This window comes from Passer montanus, unplaced genomic scaffold (genome assembly GCF_014805655.1).
Source record: "Passer montanus isolate IOZ18808 unplaced genomic scaffold, ASM1480565v1 scaffold26, whole genome shotgun sequence".
NCBI classification, from domain to species: domain Eukaryota; kingdom Metazoa; phylum Chordata; class Aves; order Passeriformes; family Passeridae; genus Passer; species Passer montanus.
The window spans coordinates 6,950,625-6,974,747 of NW_024367261.1; the positions used below are offsets into that span (position 1 = coordinate 6,950,625).

Sequence of the window (24,123 nt, forward strand, 5' to 3'; positions counted from 1 at the left end):
ACTTGCAACATTGTGTATTAAGTGCAAGATGATTAATGGAAAATACGCTGTGTGTGCTTGCAGGACTCCGTGATGATTAATAGCTCCTAAAAGCTTGTAACAAATAAAGACTGTAAACAAATAAAGGGTGAGGAGAAGGCTGAGGTACTTAATGCTTTCTTTGCTTAGTCTTTAACAGTCAGACCAGTTGATCTCTGTGTACCCAGCCTTCTGAGGGGGAAAATAGGGACAGAGAGCAGAATGAAACCCCCATAATCCAAGGGAAATGATTAGTGACCTGCTATGCTGTGTGGATGTAAATCTGTTGGGTTGGGTGGTATCCATCTGAGGATGCTGAAGGAGCTGTCAGAGACACTCACCTTCTCTGACCCCCTTAGAGGGTGAGGGAAAGGCTGTGAATGTTGTCTTTCTAGACTGCAGTAAAGCCTTGGATACTGTCTCCCACAGAGTTCTCCTGGGGAAGCTGGTTGTTCATGCTTTGGATGAATGCACTGTTTGCTGGATTAAAAGCTCTCTGCCCAGAGAATGGTAATGAAGGGAGTTTGGTCCTGCTGGTGGCTGTTCCCCAGGGCGGTGTTGGGACCAGTCCTGATAAATACTTTTATCAGTGATCTAAACAAGAGGATCAAGTGCATCCTCAGTCAGTTTGATGACCAAGTTGTGCAGGAATGTCAATCTCCTGGAGCATAGGAAGGCTCTGGTGAGGCATCTGGACAGGCTGGATCGATAGGCTGAGACAAATTGTATGAAGCTGAACCCAACTTCACTCACAACAACCCCAGGCAGCTCTACAGGCTGGGGGCAGAATGGCTGGGAAGCTGCCCAGCAAAAGAGGACCTGGGGCTGCTGGTCACAGTGGCTGAACAAGAGGCAGCAGTGCCCAGGTGGCCAAAAGGAATGTCTGTATCAGGAACAGTGTGGCCAGCAGGAGCAGTGCAGGGATTGTCCCCCTGTACCCAGCACTGGTGAGGCTGTGCTTCAAGTCCTTTATCCAGGTTTGGGTTCCTCACCACAGCAAGGGCAACAAAACTGGGGAAGGGTCTGGAGCACAAGCCTGATGAGGAGCAGCTGAGGGAGCTGGGGCTGTTTAGCCCGGAGAAAGGGAGGATGAGAAGGGACCTTGTCACTCTCTACAACTGCCTGAAAGGAGGCTGTAGCCAGGTGGGGGTTGGTCTCTTCTCGCAGGCAAGTAGCAACTGGACAAGACAAAATGGTCTCAAGTTTTACCAGGGGAGGATTAGATTAGGTAGTAGGAAAAATTTCTTCACGGAAAGGGCTGTCAAGCACTGTACCAGGCTGCCCAGGGAAGTGATTTGAGTCACCATCTCTGGAGGCATTTAAAAGGCTCATAGGTGTGGCACTAAGTGACATGGTTTAGTGATGGACTTGGCAGTACTAAGATCTCTAAGATCTTAGAGGTCTTTTCCAACCTGAATGAGTCTCTGAAGGTGGTGTGATGTTTGTTTTCTGAATATATTATTGTAAGTTTGAGTACAGATATTTTATTTTTTAAATCCAGACTTGGTGGAAACAACAAACAAACTTGACTATTTTTTAAATTTATTTCCTTTTTTTGGCAATAAAATGTCTGTCATTTTTAAGAATTGAATTGGCAGATTGTATCCAGGATGTAACAAATACTTTGCTTTCAAATGTGAAAAAATACAAAATTGGAAATTGTCCTGGATTAGTAGTGTTTTTAGTGTTTTTATTTCCTGAATTTTTTCTGTCAATCTGTCTACTGCCTTTGTTCCCTCTCCATTACAATTGCCTCTTCACCACTACCATTACATGTATAAACCTGCTCTCCCTGTCATGGCTATTTGGTTTGTGAAATAAATTATTAAAAATTGCTGTAAGGATCTCTTGATGGAAGACTGTGGTTAACAATATCAAGCTACCATTAGACCGCTTATTTTTATGTGGGTATTAGTTAATTGTCCATACACTGCATGTAGCTCATTCTAACCCCTGTGAGTCCTCATCCAGGAGAGGAGAAATGTTCTCTTAACGTGTTCTCTGTATCTGTTGGAAAGCATCACAGTATTTCCTGGAGTCAGATGGAATGTGACAGTAACTGTAAAGGATTTTCACATGACAGAATTCTTATGAATCTGATTTAAATCAAACTAAAGGATGTTCTATTCTCTTCTCTGGCATTTGGAAGACTTTTAATTTTTATTTATATCAAGAACACACTTTTTGTTGTCTGCATTTAACCTTTGAAAGAACGTAGTACCTTTTCTCTTCCACAGTTACAAGTAGGTGCTGTAAAGTACTTGTTGCTTTATGATGATAATTGATTTTTAGTAAGGGAAGGGCCATTGGAGCAATAGGCAGGGTGCTGTATATTATCTTACATACTAAACGTTAAAGTAACTTAGCTTTATAGAACTTAATATATGGAGCTTATATTAAATCTAAATTGCAGCCTTGCTGGCTAAATACCTGTGTTGACAGAATTTTAAAGGGATGCTAGCAGAGACAGAGGTGGTGAGACTGAGGAAGAGGACAACATGAAAATGTGAATTTAACATGGTTGTCTCAGGGTGTCTTTATTTTCCTGGTTTTAGAACAGTAGTAAATACCTTCATCTGAGTTCAATTTTAGTATTTTAGTTGGAAGACCTTAGAGTGGGATCTTTAGTAAAGGGTTAAACACTTTGTGGTGGCTAACTTCTGTACTTTATAAAGGTTGAATGTGTGGATGAATCTGAAATGGAGATGAAGGGATTTCAGACAGGAAGCCATCTGCTCTGCCTGCACTTTGGGAGACCTTGATGATTCCATGTTGTCTTATGCTGGGACTGCTGTGTGAGCCATGCTGTGTTCATAGCCTGGATTACCAGCTGTATTTCAATTTAGATCCTGCCCAGCTGTGCTGATGACCCTAAAGCTGAATTAATACTTGTGTTCCTCTGTCTTGCTGGAAGCATCCAGACAGGGTGGCACTCAGAGATTACTTTAATTTTTAAACTTTCCTTACCTAAAGGGATCTGTTAATGCACTTGGAAGTGGTACTGTTTTTCAGGGTTATGGTTTCAAGGCCAGTTGAAATAAATAAATACTAATTGCAAACCAGTACTGTTGGTTACAAATCGGTAATTTTATGAGCTGAAGGTAGGTAGTCTAGGCTTTCCATGTAGCCATGGGCCTCCTGGTATCCTCTGTTGCCACTGTACCACTTCCCCTTGTATCTAGCAACTTCTTCTTAATTACTGTTGGATTTTTCTCTTCTAAAATGTTTAAAAGATTAAAGGTGAGGTACAACAGATAATGTCGTTTCCTACTGGAAGTGACCATAACCCTTTAGCCAAGGTACTTTACAACCATAAGCATTTTTACTTCTGCAAAGTATATATTAAATAAAAAAGTAGTTTTGTTTTTTGACTTTTTTTTTTAAGATTTACCACTAGAATTCACCAAAAGCTTTCTAAAAAAATAATGTCAGTATCAAACATTTGGGCAGATAATGTGCCAGAGTGGGATGGGTTATGTGACTTGTAGGTACTTGATATCCTATTTTTTAAAATTCATCTTCGAAAGCAAAGAAAAGGTGAAGTCATGAGATATTAATATGCAAAGAAAGGATAGTGATCATGGGAGACACCAGATTAAGTTCCAGTATCTGACAAAGAAAAAAGAGAAGTTTGTGTAAAGATCCCTCTCACATCAGAAAATATAAATTAAATTGTGGGTAACTACAGGCCTTGAAGTCTTAAAAGTAAGGAAGTGAAGTATCTTCAATTTTCAGAAAGGAGAAAGGTCAAAATGGCTTTTTCAATACCTTGAGCTGTGTAATGAAATGTAGGTTTTCTGTTGTTGTTCTTTACCTTGCCCAACCCAAAAAAGTTTTGATTCCTTTTGTCACTGACCTGTGGAGCTCTTCCAGAAAATCTGGCTTTTCCTTGAAGGAATTGAGAACTGCTAGACAGCACCGTGCACTTTTAAAGTACAGCTCTGCCTGCTGTAATACACCAACATCACTCCTTGTGACAGTCCTTGAAATCTTAAGATGTGGCTTCCAAATAAGATGAGAAAATGGATCCTCGCCCACCTTCTCTTGTTTGTCAAAATGTTCTTTTTTGTTTTTGGGAGCTGCTGTTACATCAAATAATGCATGTCTCAAACTAATGTTCGAACTGGTTTGTGCTTGATGAAACTGAACTACTGTGAGGCCATAAAGCTACATTTTTCTATGAAAAACTGACATGTTTTAACTTCTTCACTTGTAAGTGCTGCTGAAAGTTTCAAAATAGGCTTGTCTTATTGCATGCAATACTGTTCTGGAAGAATATTTTCTGGTGCTTTTTTTGTACAAATGATAGTAATTTAACAAAACTGTCTCTAACAAGGGTATCAAACCTGCAGATGGGATTGACAGGAGACCCAGTAGAGAAACAATGTGTGAGGCTTTAATGGGTATCTCAGTGGTGGTACAGAACTACTCAGCCTCTTTAAGGTGGTGTGGCTCTGTAGCAGCTGCATGGGCTGCTGTGTCTGCTCTGCATCCGTCAGGGCACGAGATACACCTTTGCACACCGGCCTTCGCTGTCTTTGCTTCTCTTTCCCAGCTCATCTTTACTCCACTGCCAGGAACAGGCTTCCTTACTATTCTGGCTCAGTGGGTATAGCTGTAGATCTGTTACTTTGTCCTAAATGTTTCCAGATGAAGCTTTTTCCAGACTTGGTGGGATTTTGTGAAGAAGCTTGCACTTCTGATTGCTGTGCTGCATTTACTGGTTGTGTGTGTAAAGAGTAAGCTTTAATTTCTGCTGTGCTTAGTCTGGAGCTTTCACAAGCACTAAATTTTGCTGATAGTCTGAACTGGGGATGATGGTTGGGAATTAACCACAGCAGAGGCTTATCTGGCTGCTGGATATGATACCTTAAGCCCATATCTCCTGCTTTTCAGAAAACTGATAAAGTAGAAAATAGATGAGGTGTGAAGGTAGTTCTGAAAAAGTCAATAAGTAGCCGGAAGGTACAATTTAATAAGTGTTTAGACATATTTGGCTCAAATAGCTTATAATTTTAACTCTTTTAAAAGTGATAGCTAAAACCTAAATCCATATTCCCTGTGGCATTAGGTATCAGGAGAAATAAGTGGAAGCAAGGCATTTGAAATCAATAAATGGCTTCTAGGTACAACTTAATGCAGACAGAACTTGGAGAAAAAAGATTGTGAAACAGATACAGGAATAAAATTTAGGTTTCTTTTGCAGACTATAGCAAAGTTCTAATCCTGGATGTTGTGAAAATTATTGGAGATTAGAAAGTTGTGGAAATGTGGAAGCTCACTGCCATGGAATTAGATGTACAGAAAAATTAAGAAATCTGTGGAGTAAAGCTGCTCTCTTTATGCCTTAAATTAAACTATAAATGAATAATGTTAATTACCTAAGATCCATTTTGTATTACAATGGAAATGAAGCAAAGATTTTTTTTCCCATTTGCTTGGCAATTGTATTGTGCTTGACAATCTTCTACTTCACTGCTTTGAGTTTCCTGTTGTTGGATTTCCTTGTGGCTTACAGGGTCTAGAAGTGCAAGAGGCTCCTCTGGGTAGGTAATTCAAGTAATGCAACTGCATTTTATCAAGGTCCTTGGTTTATCTTTTCTGTTCCTTAGCCCAACAGGTTATACTTGGGTGTACAATGGGACTGAATAACCAGCAATTTATATTTTCTTTGTTCCATCCCATAGACATGGTGAGGAAGAGCCATTAACATTCCATTAGCTCTGTATATAGAAGCACTTCTATAAGTGAGATTTGTTATAGTGTTACACCTCAAGGAGATTAAAATTATATTCCTGAAGCAGGTTCCAGTCAATCCAATTCTGAACTACTTATTGCTGTTTACAGCAAATTCATATGGAATCATATGATGCATAGTGGAAAACATAGAATTTTCATTTTTCGTTTACCCATGTCTTTGCTATCATCATATGAAATCCTGCTTATGCTTGACTGCAGTGGGTTTTTTGTACCTTAAACATCACAGTATGGGATATTTTCAAATCAATAGTTCAGGTGACATTTCTGACTTGCAGTTTGTGTCTTGCTAGTCTCAACATCAGCAATTTCATTTAAATTTTTTTAGAAACTCTAATCTGCAAAACAATTTAATCCTCTTTAATTGCTTTTACTAGGTAAGGCTAAATTTGAGACTACAGATAAAGCAAGTGGAGATTTCTGAAGTGTTGTATCAAAAATGAGAATGCAGCTGTTTTTCAGTGAGCCCTGTGAAATCTGGAGGTTCTTTTGCAGCTCACCATCAACTGTCATCCTTCTAAGGCCATAGTTAGACTTCAATAGATGCTCAGAGACAGCTGGTAACACATCTGCAAGAGCTATGTTTGAGCACACATGGGGAATTAGAGCTATTATATGTTTGGGTTAGTTTTTTTGAGGGGGAGGGGTGATTTAATTTTTTTTTAACCTTGTCGCACAGAAAGGAGTTAATTTGTTCTGCTGTTCAGTGTTTTCTGTTCATCTGATGTGCAACCCAAATAACTGAAAAGTTGGGTTTTGTGATTGCCTTTAAACTTGTCAAAAATTTATTGGATATCACCTATCTGGCCTCTAAAGGATGTAGACTGAAATAGTTTGTGCATGTGAATCTAGGCAGTGGCTTTGTGTTCAGGGACAGGCCTGAAGGCAGGGACATCTTGGCTAGGATCTTGGCTTGTTTGCATAGACATCCTGTGTGGCTCGATCAAGTTATGGAAATTCTGAAACTACTTGTCTGCATTTATAAGATGAAAAGGAATTGGTGTAGGGAAGGGTGCATATTTAATATGTGGCTGTTGAAGGGAAATCAGTTAATATTTGCAGCGTGCTTTGAAACTTCAGTTGCACAGAGTTGTGCAAGATGTTTTGTTCATGGTTGGCTTTGGATTTTGAGTGACTAAGACAGAAGCAATCAGTCTTTATTTGCTCATTTGAATAACTCGTGTTTTGCGTATGAAGCTGTATGTAGGGGCAGAAGAGCACTGAGTCGTACTGTGCTTGCTATTTCTGGAATATCAAGCAGGCTTAAGACTCGGAGGAGGAGTTTCTGGGATTTTTCCAAATTCTGTCAACAAAACAAATTCTATCTGCATTAATCATCAGAATGAGTTGGAGTTATTTGTGTGTTGTTGTAGCATAGCCTGGCTGAAACAGGTTACTTGACCTTGTTCCTAATGTAATGGGACTTTTCCCAAGAGACTGATAAATCACTCATCACTATTTTGCATATTGAAATTATTCACACTGATCATTAAGTCTTCAGTGAAGTGAAGGGAGCAGTTGACTCTTGGAATACCTCAAAAATATGGCTGTGCTCAAGAGCAGGGTGAAATGCCCACCTTGGGGCACCATGCTATGGCACCTGCATCTGCTGCTGCCCAGGGTAATTTGGGTTCCTTAACATCAGGTGTTACTGTGCTGAGCAGCTATTGGCAAGGCTTAGGCTTTCTGCCAACACATCTCTTAGCTAGCAGGGAGATTTATCTTCCCTTGTTTTAAGGTCATGTTTTGTTCAAGAAATAGTTGCATGATCCACTTTTCTCAAAGCAGTGAAGTCTTTATTTTGAAGGAATGAGCTAAAATTGTACACCTTTGGTATATAATACCAAGTGCAGAATGAGGTTTGACTATTTTATATCTAAAAAGAGCTGTGAGAAAAGAGCAGCCCATTAAGGCTATGTCATGTTGGAATAAGCTTCCTTTAGAACATGGCCATGGTCGCATACTTGTAAGAGGGGTGCCTTTCCTTTAAAGTGTCTTTCTGGGAGTTGTTTGACAAAACAAGTGGAACTGTGGAATGTAGACGAAAATGCAGCAGATTATGGCACAGGAAATTAAACTGTACCCAGAGTTGAACTGAAGTATAGATTTTTTCCCCCTGATTAACAGAGATCAGGGTAAGATGTGGAAATGATCAGTCCCTTTCTTGACTGGAACAAGTATGAGTCGTTCAGTGCCTATGGGCTTGGGAACGTTCTCATTCATATGGGGGAATTATTGAAATGTCTTACAAGTACTGCAGTTTTAGAGTGTTAAAGTTCCAAAAGGAAACCTGCTGCTTTTCAAAAGAAACTTTTCTAGGTTTAGCATTTTTATTTTGCAACTTCAAGTTACCCTCAGGTGCCTTAACACATAGAAAATCTAGTGAATTAGAGTAAAATGAACAAAAATACCAAAGTAATTTGTCAATTCATGTTGTCTGTGCTGTGTGCAGAGGCAGAAAAATCAGCAGGACGTTGTAGAAGGAGTGAAAATACAATTCATAACCTAATTGGATTTTTTTACATTGCTAAAAGGTAAACATTTCTAGTTGGTTTAACTCTCCTGTTCTTTACTTTGTGGAGCTTAGGTGTTGCTAAGGGTGGGTGGGCTGAAGCTTCCCTGTGCAGCTCTGTGTGCACACCCAGGGCTGCAGCAAGCAGTGTAGCTGGGGTATCCTGCTGGTCTGACACAAGGGTGTGTGAAGTGGGAGAAAAAGGTGGCTTACAAAGATCACCTCAGACCCAGGCTGTAGCCTGTGCTGTGTCTGGAGCAGAGATGAAAAGTACTTAGAGAACAGATCACTCGCTTCAAAATCCCAATATAAATTGGGATTGCTCTTGTAAGTGCTACTGATGGTTGCAGAGTAGAAGTGGGAAGTAAAGTTTATCATTGTCGGTATTTCGAAGCTAAATTTATTCTTTCATGTACTGTTTTTTCTGTGTTGTCTAGTGTTCAGTACCCCCGTGCCGGGCCTGAAGTATTCTCTTAATGGACATGCTCTGAAATACAGATTCTTTTGTCTGCACTATCTATAATATATTAATGTTAGTTCAGGAGTTCACCTATTGTATTTTTTCAAGTTCCAGTTTCATGTTCTCATTGATCTCACAGTCACCCTTTAGTTTTAGTGATGATGGCAGAAGCCATAAGCTGTTCTGCTGGCCGTGGTAAACTTCAGCAAACTAAATATATTTTGAAGGAATTTGTTTTTGGGAAGGAGTAGTAAGGCAAAGTTCCAGGACATGAACAGATTGAATGGATATCAACTGATAGCTTAGTAATTTGTTGCAGTAATTGCATGATACCCCCTAAACAGCTGAAAAGAGAGGTGTATAACCTTCTTTTTTCAAAATGTGTTTTCACAGCTGACTGGAAATAAACCAGTATTTTTTAAGAAAACTTTCAGTCCTGAAAGTAGGCATGAGAACATAAAACTGAATTATTTATCTGTTATACACAAATGAGGAGAGGCAATGATTTAACATGTCATATTTTGAATCCAGTAGTGTATTACTGGATTTTAACTGGCTGATACTGTGTGTTTAAATGTGCTTAGTTCCTAGTTATTTGATGTGTTCAGTGGACAAGTCCCTGTGTACCTCTGCTTCGGTGCTGGACAGTGAGAAATTCACTTTGATAGCAGGCACAGCATCCTGATCTGGAAGGCTTTATAAAATCTGTTTATAGTCCAGCAGTAAATGCTGTTGAGATGTCTGCCTGCACAAGAAAATTTACTAAAAATACTCAATTTCTTAAAAACCAGAAAACCTAATAAAGGTTACTTACACTATTACCTTAGTAATGAAAATGTTAATGGAGAATAAAAATGGCAAATTTGCATATTTCTACTTTAAATAAGGGCAGGAGGCATGATGGGAAATTTTTTTTTTTTTATGAAGGCTTGTCTGCATTACCTGATTTGATAAGCAGCCTGGCTTTCCTTTTGAAACTTTAAATAACATATATGCAGGGTGAACCAAATAGTTGTGTTTTTATTAATTGTGAATGAAGCAATTTGTTATGTCCAGAGTATCTCAGAAATTTAATGAGAAAACAGAAGTCATGTTGCAATCAAGCTGATCCTTTTATATTTTACGTCCTGATAGTGTTGATAAGACATGAGTGGGATTGTTTTGAAAGACATTTGCAATCTGCAAAGTTGGTATTTTCAGCATGCCTTTGAGTGTTTGGTATCATTGGCAAATGCATGGTACGTCTTCAGAGGTGGGAACTGATAACGTGTCCCTGAGATTCCAAACAAGTGCCATCTGGAAACTCATGATAACTTGTGGTTTTGATTTGTAGTTGCTGTCAGGGGTGCAGACACACAGAAAGAGCTTGTTTGCTTGGAATCTTTTCTGTAGGACAAGTTACATGAAAGTTGATAGTTAACTATATCTGATACAATATTGAGAACTAGCAAATGGTAGCTAAGTAATTTGTGTGCCGAGGAAAGACACGCAAATGAAACGCCAAACTTTTTCTTGTTATTTTCTTCTTCTGCTATGCAAAGCCTATTGTCTGCAAATAACTAAACTCCCTGTCCCCAGAGGAAGATGTACCTTCCTCCTGCACTGATGATTCACAGCATTTCTGAATTAGTATTTACGAGGAGATCCTTTCCCAATACTTGTTGAGGTCTCTCAATGCCCAGTGTCCAAGAAATCATTAAATTAATCAGGACCTAATTTCAGTAACCTAATTTGAGTGACAGTGGGTTTCTGTGACACAGGGATGTCGAAAGAAATGAATTAGTTTGGTAACTCTGTTCCAGTCAAGATGCTCCATGACTGTAACTGGCTGTGAGGTGTCCTCATGCTTAGATATTTGTGTCTTTTGGGGCAGATGATTCCCATGGAGTACAATTGCAGGCACACATTCCAGATACCTTGGATGTCACTGGATCTACTACATTTCATGCTACTCCAGGGCATGAAATGGCAACCAGGGTATCAAGGGAGGGAGCAGAGCTGTTTTGGAAGGAAGAATACACAGGACAAAGCGTCTAATGGGGAGGTCCATAAATGGGAACAGAGGCTAGAATACAGCACATGGAAACAGAGAAACTGGATGTATATTTGTTGTTTAAGAGTTAGAAGTAAGAAAATCAGAAAAGGTGAGAAGGAAGACTTGCAGAGTGATTAGGAACAGGATAAGGACAGCTGGAGGGAAAGGCCCTGGAAGAGCCTTCACTGATAACAGAGGAAGATCTGTTTTCAGACTGAATTTATCAGATTGATGTACAGTATTTAAAAGTATGTCATAATAGTTATGAGTAATGTTTTTTTAGCAAACTGTGCTGAGCAAATCTAGTAGTGGTTTCAGTGCAGAGAGAGGAGTGATGTGCTGAAGAAAGTAAAGAAAGGCTGTTCTTTTAGGGCTTCACTAGCTGTGTTTCTTTTAATTTTTTGCTTTGTGAGTGTTTTGATTTTCAAGGAGATGTGGTTTGGGGGGGCTTGGAAGAAAACAAAGTTTTGGAAAAAATTGAAAGAAGAAAGACTAAAAAGTTAAGAGACCAGGCAAACCCAAGTCATTTGTTTATTTTCAGCTGATAGTTTTACTACAGTCTTAAGAAATTCTGCTGATTTATGATTTCTGAAATTATAACAAAACTGACACTGCCAGTTAGAAAAGAATTGTAAATATTATTTTCCTCTGTAGGTATACTGATGTTACAGACTCTTGCCATTTTATCATCTTAGTATTGCATAATGCAGCCAATTCATGTTTTCCAGAGTTTCCCAATTAACTTAAGTGCTCAGAAGTTTCCATGACCTTTAGGTTCCTTTGTACTCTTATGTTGTTTTTCAGAGAGTATGATAGACTTTGTGGTTTACTTCCAGTGTAGCCTTTTTTTATGGAAAAGATGTCACAATGCAAGAAGACCATGGTTTTGAGTTGTGGTTTTGAGCAATTAATACAAAGCTGATTTGACATACCTTCTTTTTTTTTTTTTTCCTAAAAATGTCTTATCAAAGAGGAAACTGTTTAAGTAGCTCATAAAAATAAATGTTGGCAGCAAAATCTCATATTGAAAAAAGTATCATTATGCTGAATATATGGCAAAAATAAGTTGAAGAAGATCCCCACAGAGAAGATTGTTGCAGGATGCATGCACCCATTTCATATTCTCTGCTATAACTAATGTTCACTATACTCATGGTTCTTGCTTCTGTTTTGCCTCTCAGTCTCTATGACTTGCTGGAAAACTTTCTGTCAAGTTTGGGTTGTCCTGTTCACTCAGATCTGTATGAGCTCCGAAACACAGGCCTCTATTCCTCACTGAAATGTTGGCGATTTCTCAAAAATCTTACTTATGGAGTTGGAGAAGGTGGCAGGTGGAGAGCTTCCAAGGAAGGGTGCATGGTTGCCTCAGTGGGTGCAGCACCACATTCATGTGGTACTTCCCATCCAGACCTAAACTCTTCATCTGTCTGCCTGGAGTATAAACTCCAGGGCTGAATCCTCAGGGCTGTCTGCCCCTGCCCCTCTAGGCATGGATTTAGAAGCCTGAGCTTGTTTGTCAGAGCTCTTTGACTCTTTATTTGAGGACAGTACTGAACAGTAGCTCCTACTCATGTCAGAACACTTATAGGTGTATATATATGCAAATATATATATACACACACACAGAGACATATACACATGCATATACCTATGTGTATAAATAGGTAGCCAGTTGCTCCAGTCTCCATGTCCTGAATAAAGGATTATTACCCTCGTGTTGCTAAATATTTAGTAATTATGAAGCCAGAAGATGTTGTTTATACATGCCAAGCCCAGTCTGCTCTTTTGGTCCATGTTTGTTTCCACACATCCATCAAGGCCTTGCAAAGCAAAATGTGACTGCTGACAAGTTATTCCCACAATGTTGCAAATGTTCAGATCTTCCTGCAACCTGATACAAGAAGGCCCTGCTGGCAAATTTTTTCTTTTTAACTGAAATTTTATTGAAAAAATGCAGTAGACTGTGGTGAGTTTACACCAGTGCATGCAATTATTTTAAGTATGAATAGGGCAGTAGAATACTAAGAAAATTCAGCTGTCATTTTGAAGAACTGTGATATGGACATTTAATAAAATAATATAACTCATAAGTGTGTGCATATATGTTTATATATATGCATAATCGAAACTTGTATATACATGTATTCATATGAGAATGAGAATTAATTAGAAAAATAAGATTTAAAAATAAATGCAGAAATAGAACAACTAAATATGATAAAACAATACTGTTGCTGTAAGAGGAGGATAAACCTCAGCTACACTTTTATTTTCCTTAAATGATTTTTAGATGTTTACATGAATGAGACTCCTGTTCCCAAAACTGCTCAGGAGATTTTATTCTGTAAGAGCCTTTGCTTTTTATTTTCTGTTCTGCAGAGGCTAAAACCTGTTAAGGAATGAATTTACGTGTATTTGGGAGACTTTTTAATATAATATATATAAAGTGTTGCAGTTGTCCCTCAGTCAAGGAGTCAGTGTATTAATTGCCTGGAAACCAAACTGCTGTATGAAATTAGTCCCTTTGGCTTAGTATATAAGGACTTTCTAAACTTAAATGTGTTACTTTTTCCAAGCCTGTTTTGAAGAGAGGGTTTTGATTTTGGCTTTAGGGAAGAAGCATTACCACAGTGTTACCACAGTGTCATCTCTTCCTGCACACCTGGAAACCACAGTACCAGCAGGAGCTGAGACCAAGCCCAGAACTGGTGTTCTGTCTCAAGGCATCTCTCCTCTGAATAAAGACTTGAAAATGGTTGTGCTTTACAGTGGTGAATGAGTGCTACTGCAGCTGTTGTCTGTTGAATGTAATGTCTCACATGTTGGCCTCTTGCTATTTTGTGTGTGTGTGTCCCACCCCTAATTCTCAGGTGGGTGTGTTATGGGTGTGGGGCTGAATTTATAAACATTTTATGCTGCTGAAAAGAATAAGAAATACAAGGGTTTGGCAGTGTGACTGGAAAACTACTTCTAAAATGTGTTTGTTTTCATACTTGGTACATCTGACTAGGCCAAGAGATCACTCTTTTTCTGACATTGAAATTGCTTCTTTGCTTGTCTGTACATTATTCCTAATCAGTTTTTTAACCTCTGATTATATTTCTAATAATAAATGGATCTGTTCATTAGTCTAAAAATGTGGTTTTCATGCAGGAGAGGTTCTTTGTCTTGTTCCATTTTTATTTTGACTTCTTTTCAGGCTGAAAAACTGAGTGCTCTTTCCCAGCCTGACAGGGTCAGATACTTGTTTTGTTTAAAATACCTAAAGGTCTGAATGTTGTTTAGGTGATTGCTTTGTGGTGTTTCCCTGTTGTGAAAGCAAATTGTGTTTTAGCCAAATTAATAGTGTAATCTTGGTCAACAATTATTTGAATCCCCCCTGAATGTTTTCTCTTATTTAGCATTAGTTGCATTTTTTGCATAGGTTAAGTGACTGATAATTAACTATAAATGATGATTTCTTTGAAGAAAATTGTCAATGAGACAGAAATCTTTTCAAATTTTAGCATTTCATCCTAAGTGTGTGTGCATGGAGGAAAAGGGTATTATGGATATGGATACATTCATGATGGGTGCATATATAAATATGCCTAAATCATGGCAGGCTTTCTCCTGCTTTTGCAGGATGTCAGTTTGAGTAAGGCATCCTAAAAATTATGTTTTACCTGTATTCATTGCTCACTGGCTTATGTTATTTAAAGATACATCAGTCAATACTTCAATGCTCCATGTACTGAATAGCAGTGAGAGACATGAATTTTCTTATCCAAACTGATACAAGCTATTCTAATGAATGCTAAAGCACTAAAATATTTGAGGTAGATTATCTTTATTCTTTTGTTCAAAAAAAGAAGCTCTAACTTCACAAGGACAATGACTATGCTAGTAATTGTGTACCATAGGCCATGTTTTACAGGATTAGAGTTTATATATGCGCTTCTGCAGATAATTCTGGGATTCAGTGCTGTTAATGAATTTAGATATCAATAGGCTCTGAACATACAGAAAGGTTTGGATCCTGAAAAAGTAGTGTTCTTATCTGAATGGAGGCAGATATTGGTTGCTTGAATATCTTTTGTCTGAAAATTGCTGAGCCATAATTATACCATAACTAAGATATAACCAAAACTAGAAATATGTATGTTTCTTTCCAAACCAGCTATATTGACTTTTCTCTTTGGTGGAGGTTCACATGTTATGAATAGTGTTTTGTTTGTTTTGTAGTATTAATTCACAGTGGAGCTGAAGCAGGGATTTTGTTTTTGCTTTTGTTGACCACTTAGTTTTGCCTTTGTCTAGCTAAGATCTTTCTGGGAGTTGTGACCATTCTTTTTAACTTTGTTTTCCATGATGTGCAACCTTGGGGCATCTCAGTTTATAGAGATAACGATTCATTCCCCATTGGCAAAAAAATTAAAGAGAAATTACAATGGAAACACTCGTGTACTTCTTTTTTTCTCTAAAACACAAAAGAAAGAAAACCAAAAAACCCTTCCAATAATGTAATTGAATGTAATCTTGCAAATAGATAACTTACTATTAATGGCTCAGTTTCGTTTTTATTTTTATTTTTTAAATATTATACAAGTTAGGAGTTGACAGGTTAAATAATTCTTAACACAGGTTTGTTTCTTTCTGTTTTGTAGACAACTCTGCTGAAGCAGATTTATGGTTGCTGAACAGTTGCACAGTAAAAAATCCTGCTGAAGACCACTTCAGAAACTCCATCAAGTAAGTTGTTTCCTTACAAAGATTTTTATTTTTAACTATCAGTGAGTATTACATGTCTTAAAGCTCTGTGTTTTCAATCCAGAAGTATTTTTTGTTTTAGAGCGAGAAATGTGCTGAGTTTGTGTTACAATGGTGAATTCTCTAGAATAGATTTGTAAGGTAGAGCATATTTTTTAAAAATAGCAATAACTTGCAAGTGATTATCACTACACTTATTTAGGAGAACTGCTGACCCATTTAGATACTGACTTTTATATCACTTTTCAAGACAAGGTGATAGTCTTCTGAAGAGCTGACTGTGATTTTGGTTTTCTTTTTCTTTTTTTTAATAATATGTGAAATATTAGGTTGTTGCATTTTTCATCTACTTGAATATGGCCTAACTGGGACCTGCTTTTCAGTGGTGTGCAGCAATGGCCATAAATTAAATGACAAGAAGTACCATAACATGAGAAAGAACTTCTTTATATTGAGGGTGTCAGAGCACTGGACCAGGCTGCCCAGGGGCTCATGGAGTCTCCCTCTCTGGAGACATTCCAAACCCACCTGGACATGTCCCTGTGTCATCTGCTCTGGGTTACCCTGCCTTGGCAAGGGGGCTGGACAAGATGATGTCCGGAAGTCCCTTCCAACCCTGCCAATTCTGTGATTCTTTGTAAAGGGTATCTGGTATGTATTTAAAATCAGCTATTTGATGATACATTTCCTTGAAAGATTAGCTTATAATAGAAGTTGTGTGAGGAGTGTGTTTTATTACTCAGTACCATTCCATTGATGTCAAACAAAATGACATGGTAGTGATTTTGCCTCCCATTTCTGCAGAAGTGTGGTTGTGATGAGTAACTAGAAAACCTGTACACATACAGCTGTCACTGTCCAGTATAAAGAAATACTATGGTATGTGTCTTGTAGATTTTATATTTAATAAACAAGTTTGGCTACTTGTGCAGTCATTTCTTTAGTGTGGTGCACTGGAGATGGACAGGCTGCTGAAATCCATTTTGGTTAGAAGCACATAGTTCTTGGGAAGAGAAAGAGGTGAGAGGAGCTGGATATAAGCTACCTGCTCACATTGCTGGAGTTACTAACAGGCTCTCAGGGCTGTAACCTGGAACAGAAATCACTTGCCTGCTGTAGACGGCACAGCAGAAATTTCTTCCATCCCTGAGAGTGCTTCAGTTTCTGGCTGCTGGTGTTGCACTTGGTGACCAGAATGGCTTATGCCTTTTCTTCTCTGTTGCCAAAAAAAAGCAAACTATTCCCAGAATACTTCCAGCAGTTTGTGTTGGCCAACAGAACTGATGACAAGATACTTTCCAGCTCAGTTGTGGCCATCCTTCTACTTTACTAATCCTGTGCCAGAAATGATGTGGTATGGTGTGTGTCCCAGCCAGGAGAACAGAGCTGGTTAAGAAAGAGGGCCTAACTGAAATCAAATGACCAAAAATATTTCTTTGAAGAACATGTTTCTGTTGCTGCTCTGTTCATGAACCTGATGTTACTTGTAGCCTGGATTTATTCTTTTTTATCTTTATATCTCTCTATACTTGTTCTTTTCCTGATTCATTCTCTGATCTCAGATCCTGGCAGTTCCCAGCCACGGAGAATGACATCTTCTCTAGTTGTTTCTGGTTTTTCATAAGGTGCATTAAACGCAAGGGAAGCACATTGTCTCTCTAAAGAACACAGCTTCTCCCAAATAGTTCTTAATTTGTTACAGCAAAAACCCAGTGCATGAAGTTTGGGTGATACAAAATGAGTTGCCATTATATCCTGTCACAGCAGCTTGTTGGTAACTATGGAAATCTTTGTTTTTCTCAATTGACTAACAAAATAAACATGTAGTGTGTGTGCGTGTGTGTGTGTGTGTTGCCAAAGCAAACATGCTTGGAGCAGAAAAATTAATACCCAGCCATGTAAAATTCTTCTTAAAAAAAAAAAATCAGTCTGAAAGTGTTTCATAGTATTATGCATGTTATTGAGAAAAGTATTTCGTTATTCTCTTCCCACTGCAACAGTTCCTACATTGCTTGCATATATGACTTTAAAATGCATTGATTCCAACCAGTGGTAGTTTGTTCCCACTGGTGGTTAAAGAATGACTGTGAAAAGTTGATCCCTCACTAAAACATGGGCCAAAGAATGTGCCAGAACCCAACAAGTCCTGTAGGTACAACCTTTTTTGGTCTGATTTTCTTCTAAAAAAGGAACAAAACCACTCCCAGACACTCTGAATCTTTGCAGATGTGTATACAGCTGATACAAGATGACTGACAGTATAATCTTTATGCTTTTTTTTTATCCTTACAGCTCTTAGGAATAGTCTCTTGTTCTTCAGTATCAATAAAATTGAACTTGTTGAACCAGAGTAATGATATGGAGGGCAATGAGTTGTTTAAAAACGTTAGCTTATGGATGGGAATTGAGAGAGTTTCCTGGGCAGATTTTATTCTCAGTTGCTAATCTTAAAATCAGATTAAAGTAGAGTTAGGCAATAGCAGTAAAGAATTCCCACTATAATTAAGTGGGGGGATTAAAAAAAATTATTAAGGCTTGTGTTTTGATTAGTGATGCATCTACCTTTTGTGCTTTAGTAGAGTATTTGCTGGGCATTCCAGGAAATGAGCAGCTTTTGGAAAGTTCACTTTTTTGAAGTTGACTTTATTTTGCCTTAAAATGAAATGATACTTAAAAATAATCTATTTATTTAAAAGTCAGTAATATCCTTTTTTTGTTGATAATATTTCATTATGATGTCTTTGTTTTGGACCTGATAATCTGTCAGTGTGACTAACTTGGATGAGTTAACTGTATATGTATATATGTGTTTTATAAACAGTATAAATAACAAAAAAATAAGTAAAATATCATTAAATTTCTTCCAGAGACATGTCACTATTTATTTGTTTTGGGGGATGTTGGCTAGTTTTTCTGTGGTTCATTTATGTGCCTCTGCTTATTGTGTTTGTGGCTTTTTGTTTGTTTGGTTGGCTTTTTTTCTCATTTGCAGAAGGTTATCAGGTAACATTTTCTGCTATCATTTACTTTAGTCAAAAGTAGTTTTCTTAAAACTTAGCTGTTGGTAATAGCAAGAAAAAAATTCAAAAAGTTACTAACCTTAACTTGTGTAAGACTGTTTGATGAAGAGATTTAAGCCCAAGATTGTGTGCTAGAGGAACTTGCTTCCTTTAAAATAAAGTTATTTTTCTCTTCAGTTTCATGCTCCATTAATTTCTATGTGCTCTGATACTCTTTTCTTCACTGTTTCATCTCAGATATGTAACCCAGTTTTCCTGATGATCTCTGAAGATTCAGAAACTCTTGAGTGTTTCTAGCTAGCTGTCTTTTCCTTTGCTTGATCCTTTCCTAAGTGCTGGTATAAGTTACTCATGTGTTTGGGGACTTTGGCTTTTCCTTAAGGAGTTCTCCTGCTTGTTGAAGTATTATGGAGAGGAATTTGGTGTCTTGCTTATCAAAACAGCCAGAATGTTGTCTGGGAGGAAAGATGTGGATATGCTGTTGAGGTGTCCATGGCTTGTCTCATGGTATAGAATAAGCCACTATAAATGATCATCTTTGTTACTATATACAACGAACATGTAGCATTAACATACATTCTCTGATGTATTTGTTGCTGCATTCACTTTAAGGCACGCTCCAGTGTGTGTTCAACCCTTTTATTTCTGATAGCTATGAGTTGTGACAGAGATGCGAGGGCTTTTAGCACTGCAGTAGCACCATGTGGCTTCCAGTTCTGTCCTTGCTGCAGTTTTCACCAATTCATGAATAAACACTGTGTGTGGGATCTCACTTTCATGCTAGAAGGGGCATCAAACCCCACAGAATTTGTGGAAATGTTTGTTTAAGAGAACTGTGATTGTAGATGTTGCAAGTTGTTTGAAGCTCTCAGTGGATGAAATTGAAGAGTAAATGGCCTGACTGCCTTTGGATGCTACAGGATTTCTGTTAACCAAATGCAATTGTGTTGATGTTAAGTACAGAAGGAGGTTATTCTTTAAGAAATACAAAAGCTTGTTCAAAGAATAATTTTCTGCTGCTTGAAATCTTTGCAAATGAAAATAACCCTGGAAGAAGATTTTTATGAATGTAATTTATATGATGTGTTTTGAAATTGAACAAAATGAAAAATTGCACACTATGCAGAGTTACGACTTTCTTTAACGCAGCATTAATCCTTTTGCTGTTCCTAATACATTCCCAGTGTAGAAGTAGACTGTGATTTCAGTTGTTTATACTGTTCATGAAATACAATCTAAGCTCCAGGAGAGTAAACATAAGTATTTCCAAGTTCTTTATTTTATACATCCTGCTAGCATGAGAAGATGTACTGTTCATGAAATACAATCTAAGCTGTGATGTACTTCCAGGAGAGTAAACATAAGTATTTCCAAGTTCTTTATTTTATACATCCTGCTAGCATGAGAAGATCACTTTCCCCAGGTGGGAGTTTCTGAGCTGAGTGTCACAGCCTGGCTGTTTGTTGCATTTCACAGAAATATGTGTTGCCATGACTTTGGGTGATTGTGTTGGAGTACTTAAGATAACGGGGCAGTACTGAGAAATGTAGCTAGGGGTACTGCTGTTCCCCACGTGTATTGAAGAAATCTGAGGAAGGCCTGGATTCTCTGAAGTAAAAATGCCTGCAAAACAAACTTCATTGGGTGGGAGGAAGTTGGACACTTGATTTCTTTTTCCCCTAAGACTGCTGCCAATAGTACTCCTTGCTCAGACTCTCTAAACTAGTCTAGATCATGTTGGTGAAAACGTTGCCTTTTGCCAGGATGAAAGGCTCACACACCTACAGATTGGCAAAGTGCTTGTATTCAAGATTTATGCCATATTCACAGTGAGAGGAATTCCTTGCCCAGCCAATAGGAGTTACTTGGTTTTGAGTGGAGGCTGTAAGTCAATTAGCTAGAATTTAAAATCACAATTCTTTTCTAAGAACAACTTGAGAGGCTTAAGTGACTGCTGAAGTTGCTTCATATAAACCTTGATTGGAATAGATTTAGGCACAACATTTTTATGTTTACAGATGTAGGTGATCTATTAAAATCTCAGCAATCACACACCAGTAGCCAAAATTAACTTTAACATTAGTTTTGGATCTCATTCTGTTTTGTAAAAAAAATAATTTTTTTTAGGAAGTGCTCTAATCTTTGATGTAATGTGTACAAATTAATTAGTTGAAAACACTGAATATTTATCTTATGTTCACCAGATTTTTTTTTTTTTGAGCTTCTGGGTTTTCCTGGCAAAAATTTCATGAAAAGTTTTCTACTTTAGAATTTGAGAGGGGTTTTTTAATACAGCTGTGCCCATCCATATTAAAAAACAATGATTTTTAAAAATGTTCATTGTACTAGTTAGTTTCTCAGCTTAAGCAATACCAGTTTCACATTTATATATTTGGTCAAGCTTTACCAAGGAGCATAGCTGACTCCAAGTGCTCTATGGCTTCCAAATGCTGCAGAAGGGTTTTGTAGGCCTAGAATAAAAATGTTGTTAAACTGAAGTCTTTATTTAAAACCTTACCAATCTATAAGTACTTTTTCTTTTTTTTTACACATACTGAATATTGTCAACCGTGCTTTTAGTGTCTTAAGCTGATGGAAGACATAGCTGTTGGTTAAGAATTCTGTGATTTAAATGATCTTTGTTAGTGGAAGATTTTTAGCTGCGTTTGAGTGTGTTCTTTTTCTTGCACTCATGTCTGCTGTAAAAAAGAATGTTAAAAGCTGGTTGACGTGATGCTATAAAACACAGAAAAAGCACACCATATAGAACTGAGTGCTTTCCATTGCATAATATTTAGAAGATAAAAGGATTATAAACTGCTTGTGAATGCATGTGTTACATGGCCACATTTTGCAGAGATTTGTAAAAGCCTGGGTTATAAACTTGTGTGCACTTTAGTTTATTATTTTAAAAGGTTTTAAAAAAAGTACAGGAACAGAACCTGTTAAAACCAACTTCTAAATGTGATTCTAGAAGTCTTTTCTATTCTGACAGGAACACATTTGGGACTGCTTTAAGTACGACATGATATTGATGCTTTGAGATGTTACTGCAGTGATGATTAGGCCTCAGCTGCTTTAGTGGGCTAATTAGCTTTAGATACTCTTTATGTCTTGAGCCAGATCATTGGGGACAAACGTATGTTTGATTGCAATTTTATAGAAGAAAATATGGCCAGGACATGAGAGGCCAACTCTAGTTCATGACTTCATGTAACTGTATTTGAACTTTTTGTTGAGGCTGTAGTTACAGGTCCCCAGCTATGTAGGCTCCAGGAGCACTGGTGCTTCACAGACAGTGTTTACAGATATTGAAATCAGTTAAGTTCATTGCTAAACATACAAGATATACTTTCCTTTGCAAACAAGTGCAATCAACCATTACACTTCAGTGATCTGGGTAAACAAGGAAGACTTCTAATTTAAAAAGTATAGCTCTCCTGATAGTTCATGGACTAATGCTTTCACCTTTCTCCTTGTCAACCAAAAATGGGGACACAGGTATCATAGGACTGTAGAATATCCAGAGCTGGAATGGACCCATAAGGATCATCGAGTCCTGGCCCTGCACAGGACACTCCAAAAATCACACCATGTGTCTGAGAGCTTTCTCCAAATGTTTCGTGAACTCTGTCAGGCTTAGTGCTGTGACAACTCTCCTGGGAAGCCTGTTCCAGTGCCCAAGCACCGTCTGAGTGAAGAACCTTTTACTAATATCCATCTCTAGTTAAAAACCAGAACTGTTCTTTCCCCTCCTCTCAGACTTCGTCAGAATGCATAATTTTAGGAAATCTCTCCAGACAGAGTTAATGAAATTAGCAAAAGTAAGAATTGGGCTTTCCTAGTGTTTGTCATGCTGTTGTGCCATATGCTTGCCTTGAGGATGGGGTGTTCTCTTGGGCTCTTAGTGCTGGTGACCCCCTCTTTGCCCAGACCAGGGACAGATACAGCAGAAACAGTCAGGTACTCTTGGGTCAGAAGTTTTGGGTTTGTTTTGTTGCTTAATCTCGGGCTTTTAAGAAGAGGCTTTTTGAGGGATTGAAGACATTTGAACAAAACTATGCTTGGTTTCCTATTATGGGCATGTACATAAAAAACATGCTGAAATCTATTTGAAATATCTTGCCTCTTTTAGCAGGATGGGGACAATGATTTCTCGTGACCAAGTTCCTTCCTTGATTTAACTCACACTTCAGATTATCACCTTAACCTTTAGTTAGTCCTTGCTGGATTGGAGGGTTTTCTGTTCACTGTTCAAAAATATGCTACTAAATAAAAACTTTAAAAGTCTCATTTGGGTTGTGGTATGCAAAAGAATAAAATCCACCATTGTGTGTGTGAATTTAAGGAATGTGAATGGAATCAGAATATTAACAGTTTGTAAGTCAGCATGCCTTCAGGTGGAAAATACCCCTATGGAGTTTGCCAAAGCAAAGAGCTAGTGACAACTCCTGAGGAGCTTGTGATTCAAACAGTGGTAAGATAGTGGACAACTGCTGGAAACAGCAGCAGTCTGAGACATTGTCGTGTGTTTCTTTATTGCTTCAAACAGTAGGCTGTGTATATTTTCTTGTCCTTGGAACAATATTTATGACTTATCCAACCAGACTGTGCCCAGTAGTGGACTACTGAAGCTGAACTTTGTGTTGCAATTAATTTGGGGATATGCAGTGGGAATCCTTGCTGCTTCTGCCATGTGACCTTCACCTCCCATCTGTTGGGAAATTTCTAGTTTCTTTATGTTATTGAGAAGTAACCAAATGACTTTCTCCACCACTAAAAAGCACAGGAGATACTAAGAGATTTTAGATTTGCCTCAAATAAGCAACAGCATTACTGAGAGAGGATGTAGTATTAATTGATGTCCATTGGAATAATGTGGGACAGGATGAGGACAGACCTCTATTTAGATTGGGTTGCTTGCATACAGAAAGTACAGTCATAAGAGGTGAAAAAGAACAGAATGTTTCATTGGCTTTGTTTGTTTTCCTTTTCCCCCTTGCTCTTTGAGCTTTTAACTAATAGACCAGAATATATGAAATACAGTAGAATGTTGAAGGGTGATTCAGTAATATAAATTGTTAGCTGGTTTTTGAATGGGTAATATGAGCTTTACAGAATTACTGCTTTGCATATTATGTGTCCCCTTATCTTAACAGGTGTTTTGTTTTACCATTTCAGATAGATGGATTGAGCAGAAAAGGTTAATGATTTGAGTGCTGGAAGCAGGTGGTTGGTAGCTTTGACTATTTATCTAATTAGCTGCATGTTGGCTGTTGTCCTAGCAGGCCTGACTTTTCCTAGCGAGGGAGCATAGGAAAACATGCAGAAACTTGCTGTAGCAGGACTAATGCAAAAATCAACATGATCTAAACTTGTCCTTACTGACAAGTATGATTTTATTTGTTTTTGATTCAAAAGATTATCTACTTATGCTTTATGGGTGTTTGTCCTAAAACAGATAATGCTTGCTTGTTTAGGTGAGTTTGATTGTCAAAAGCATTTTCTCTTATACTTCTGAAAGCATTTTTCTCATGGTTGTTAGATGCTAACCCACAAAGAGCAAAAATAA

General features: G+C 37.9%; 1 protein-coding gene across 2 annotated transcripts in view; it reads left to right on the top strand.

Moving 5' to 3' along the window:
* The window catches only part of CDKAL1 (CDK5 regulatory subunit associated protein 1 like 1), a 381,816-nt gene that overhangs the window by 51,908 nt on the left and 305,785 nt on the right, over window positions 1–24,123 (top strand). For both annotated transcript variants that reach the window (XM_039712037.1, XM_039712038.1), the window contains exon 5: window positions 15,429–15,513. In XM_039712037.1, the coding sequence (XP_039567971.1) occupies window positions 15,429–15,513 (85 nt within the window). The remainder of the gene's footprint in view (window positions 1–15,428; window positions 15,514–24,123) is intronic.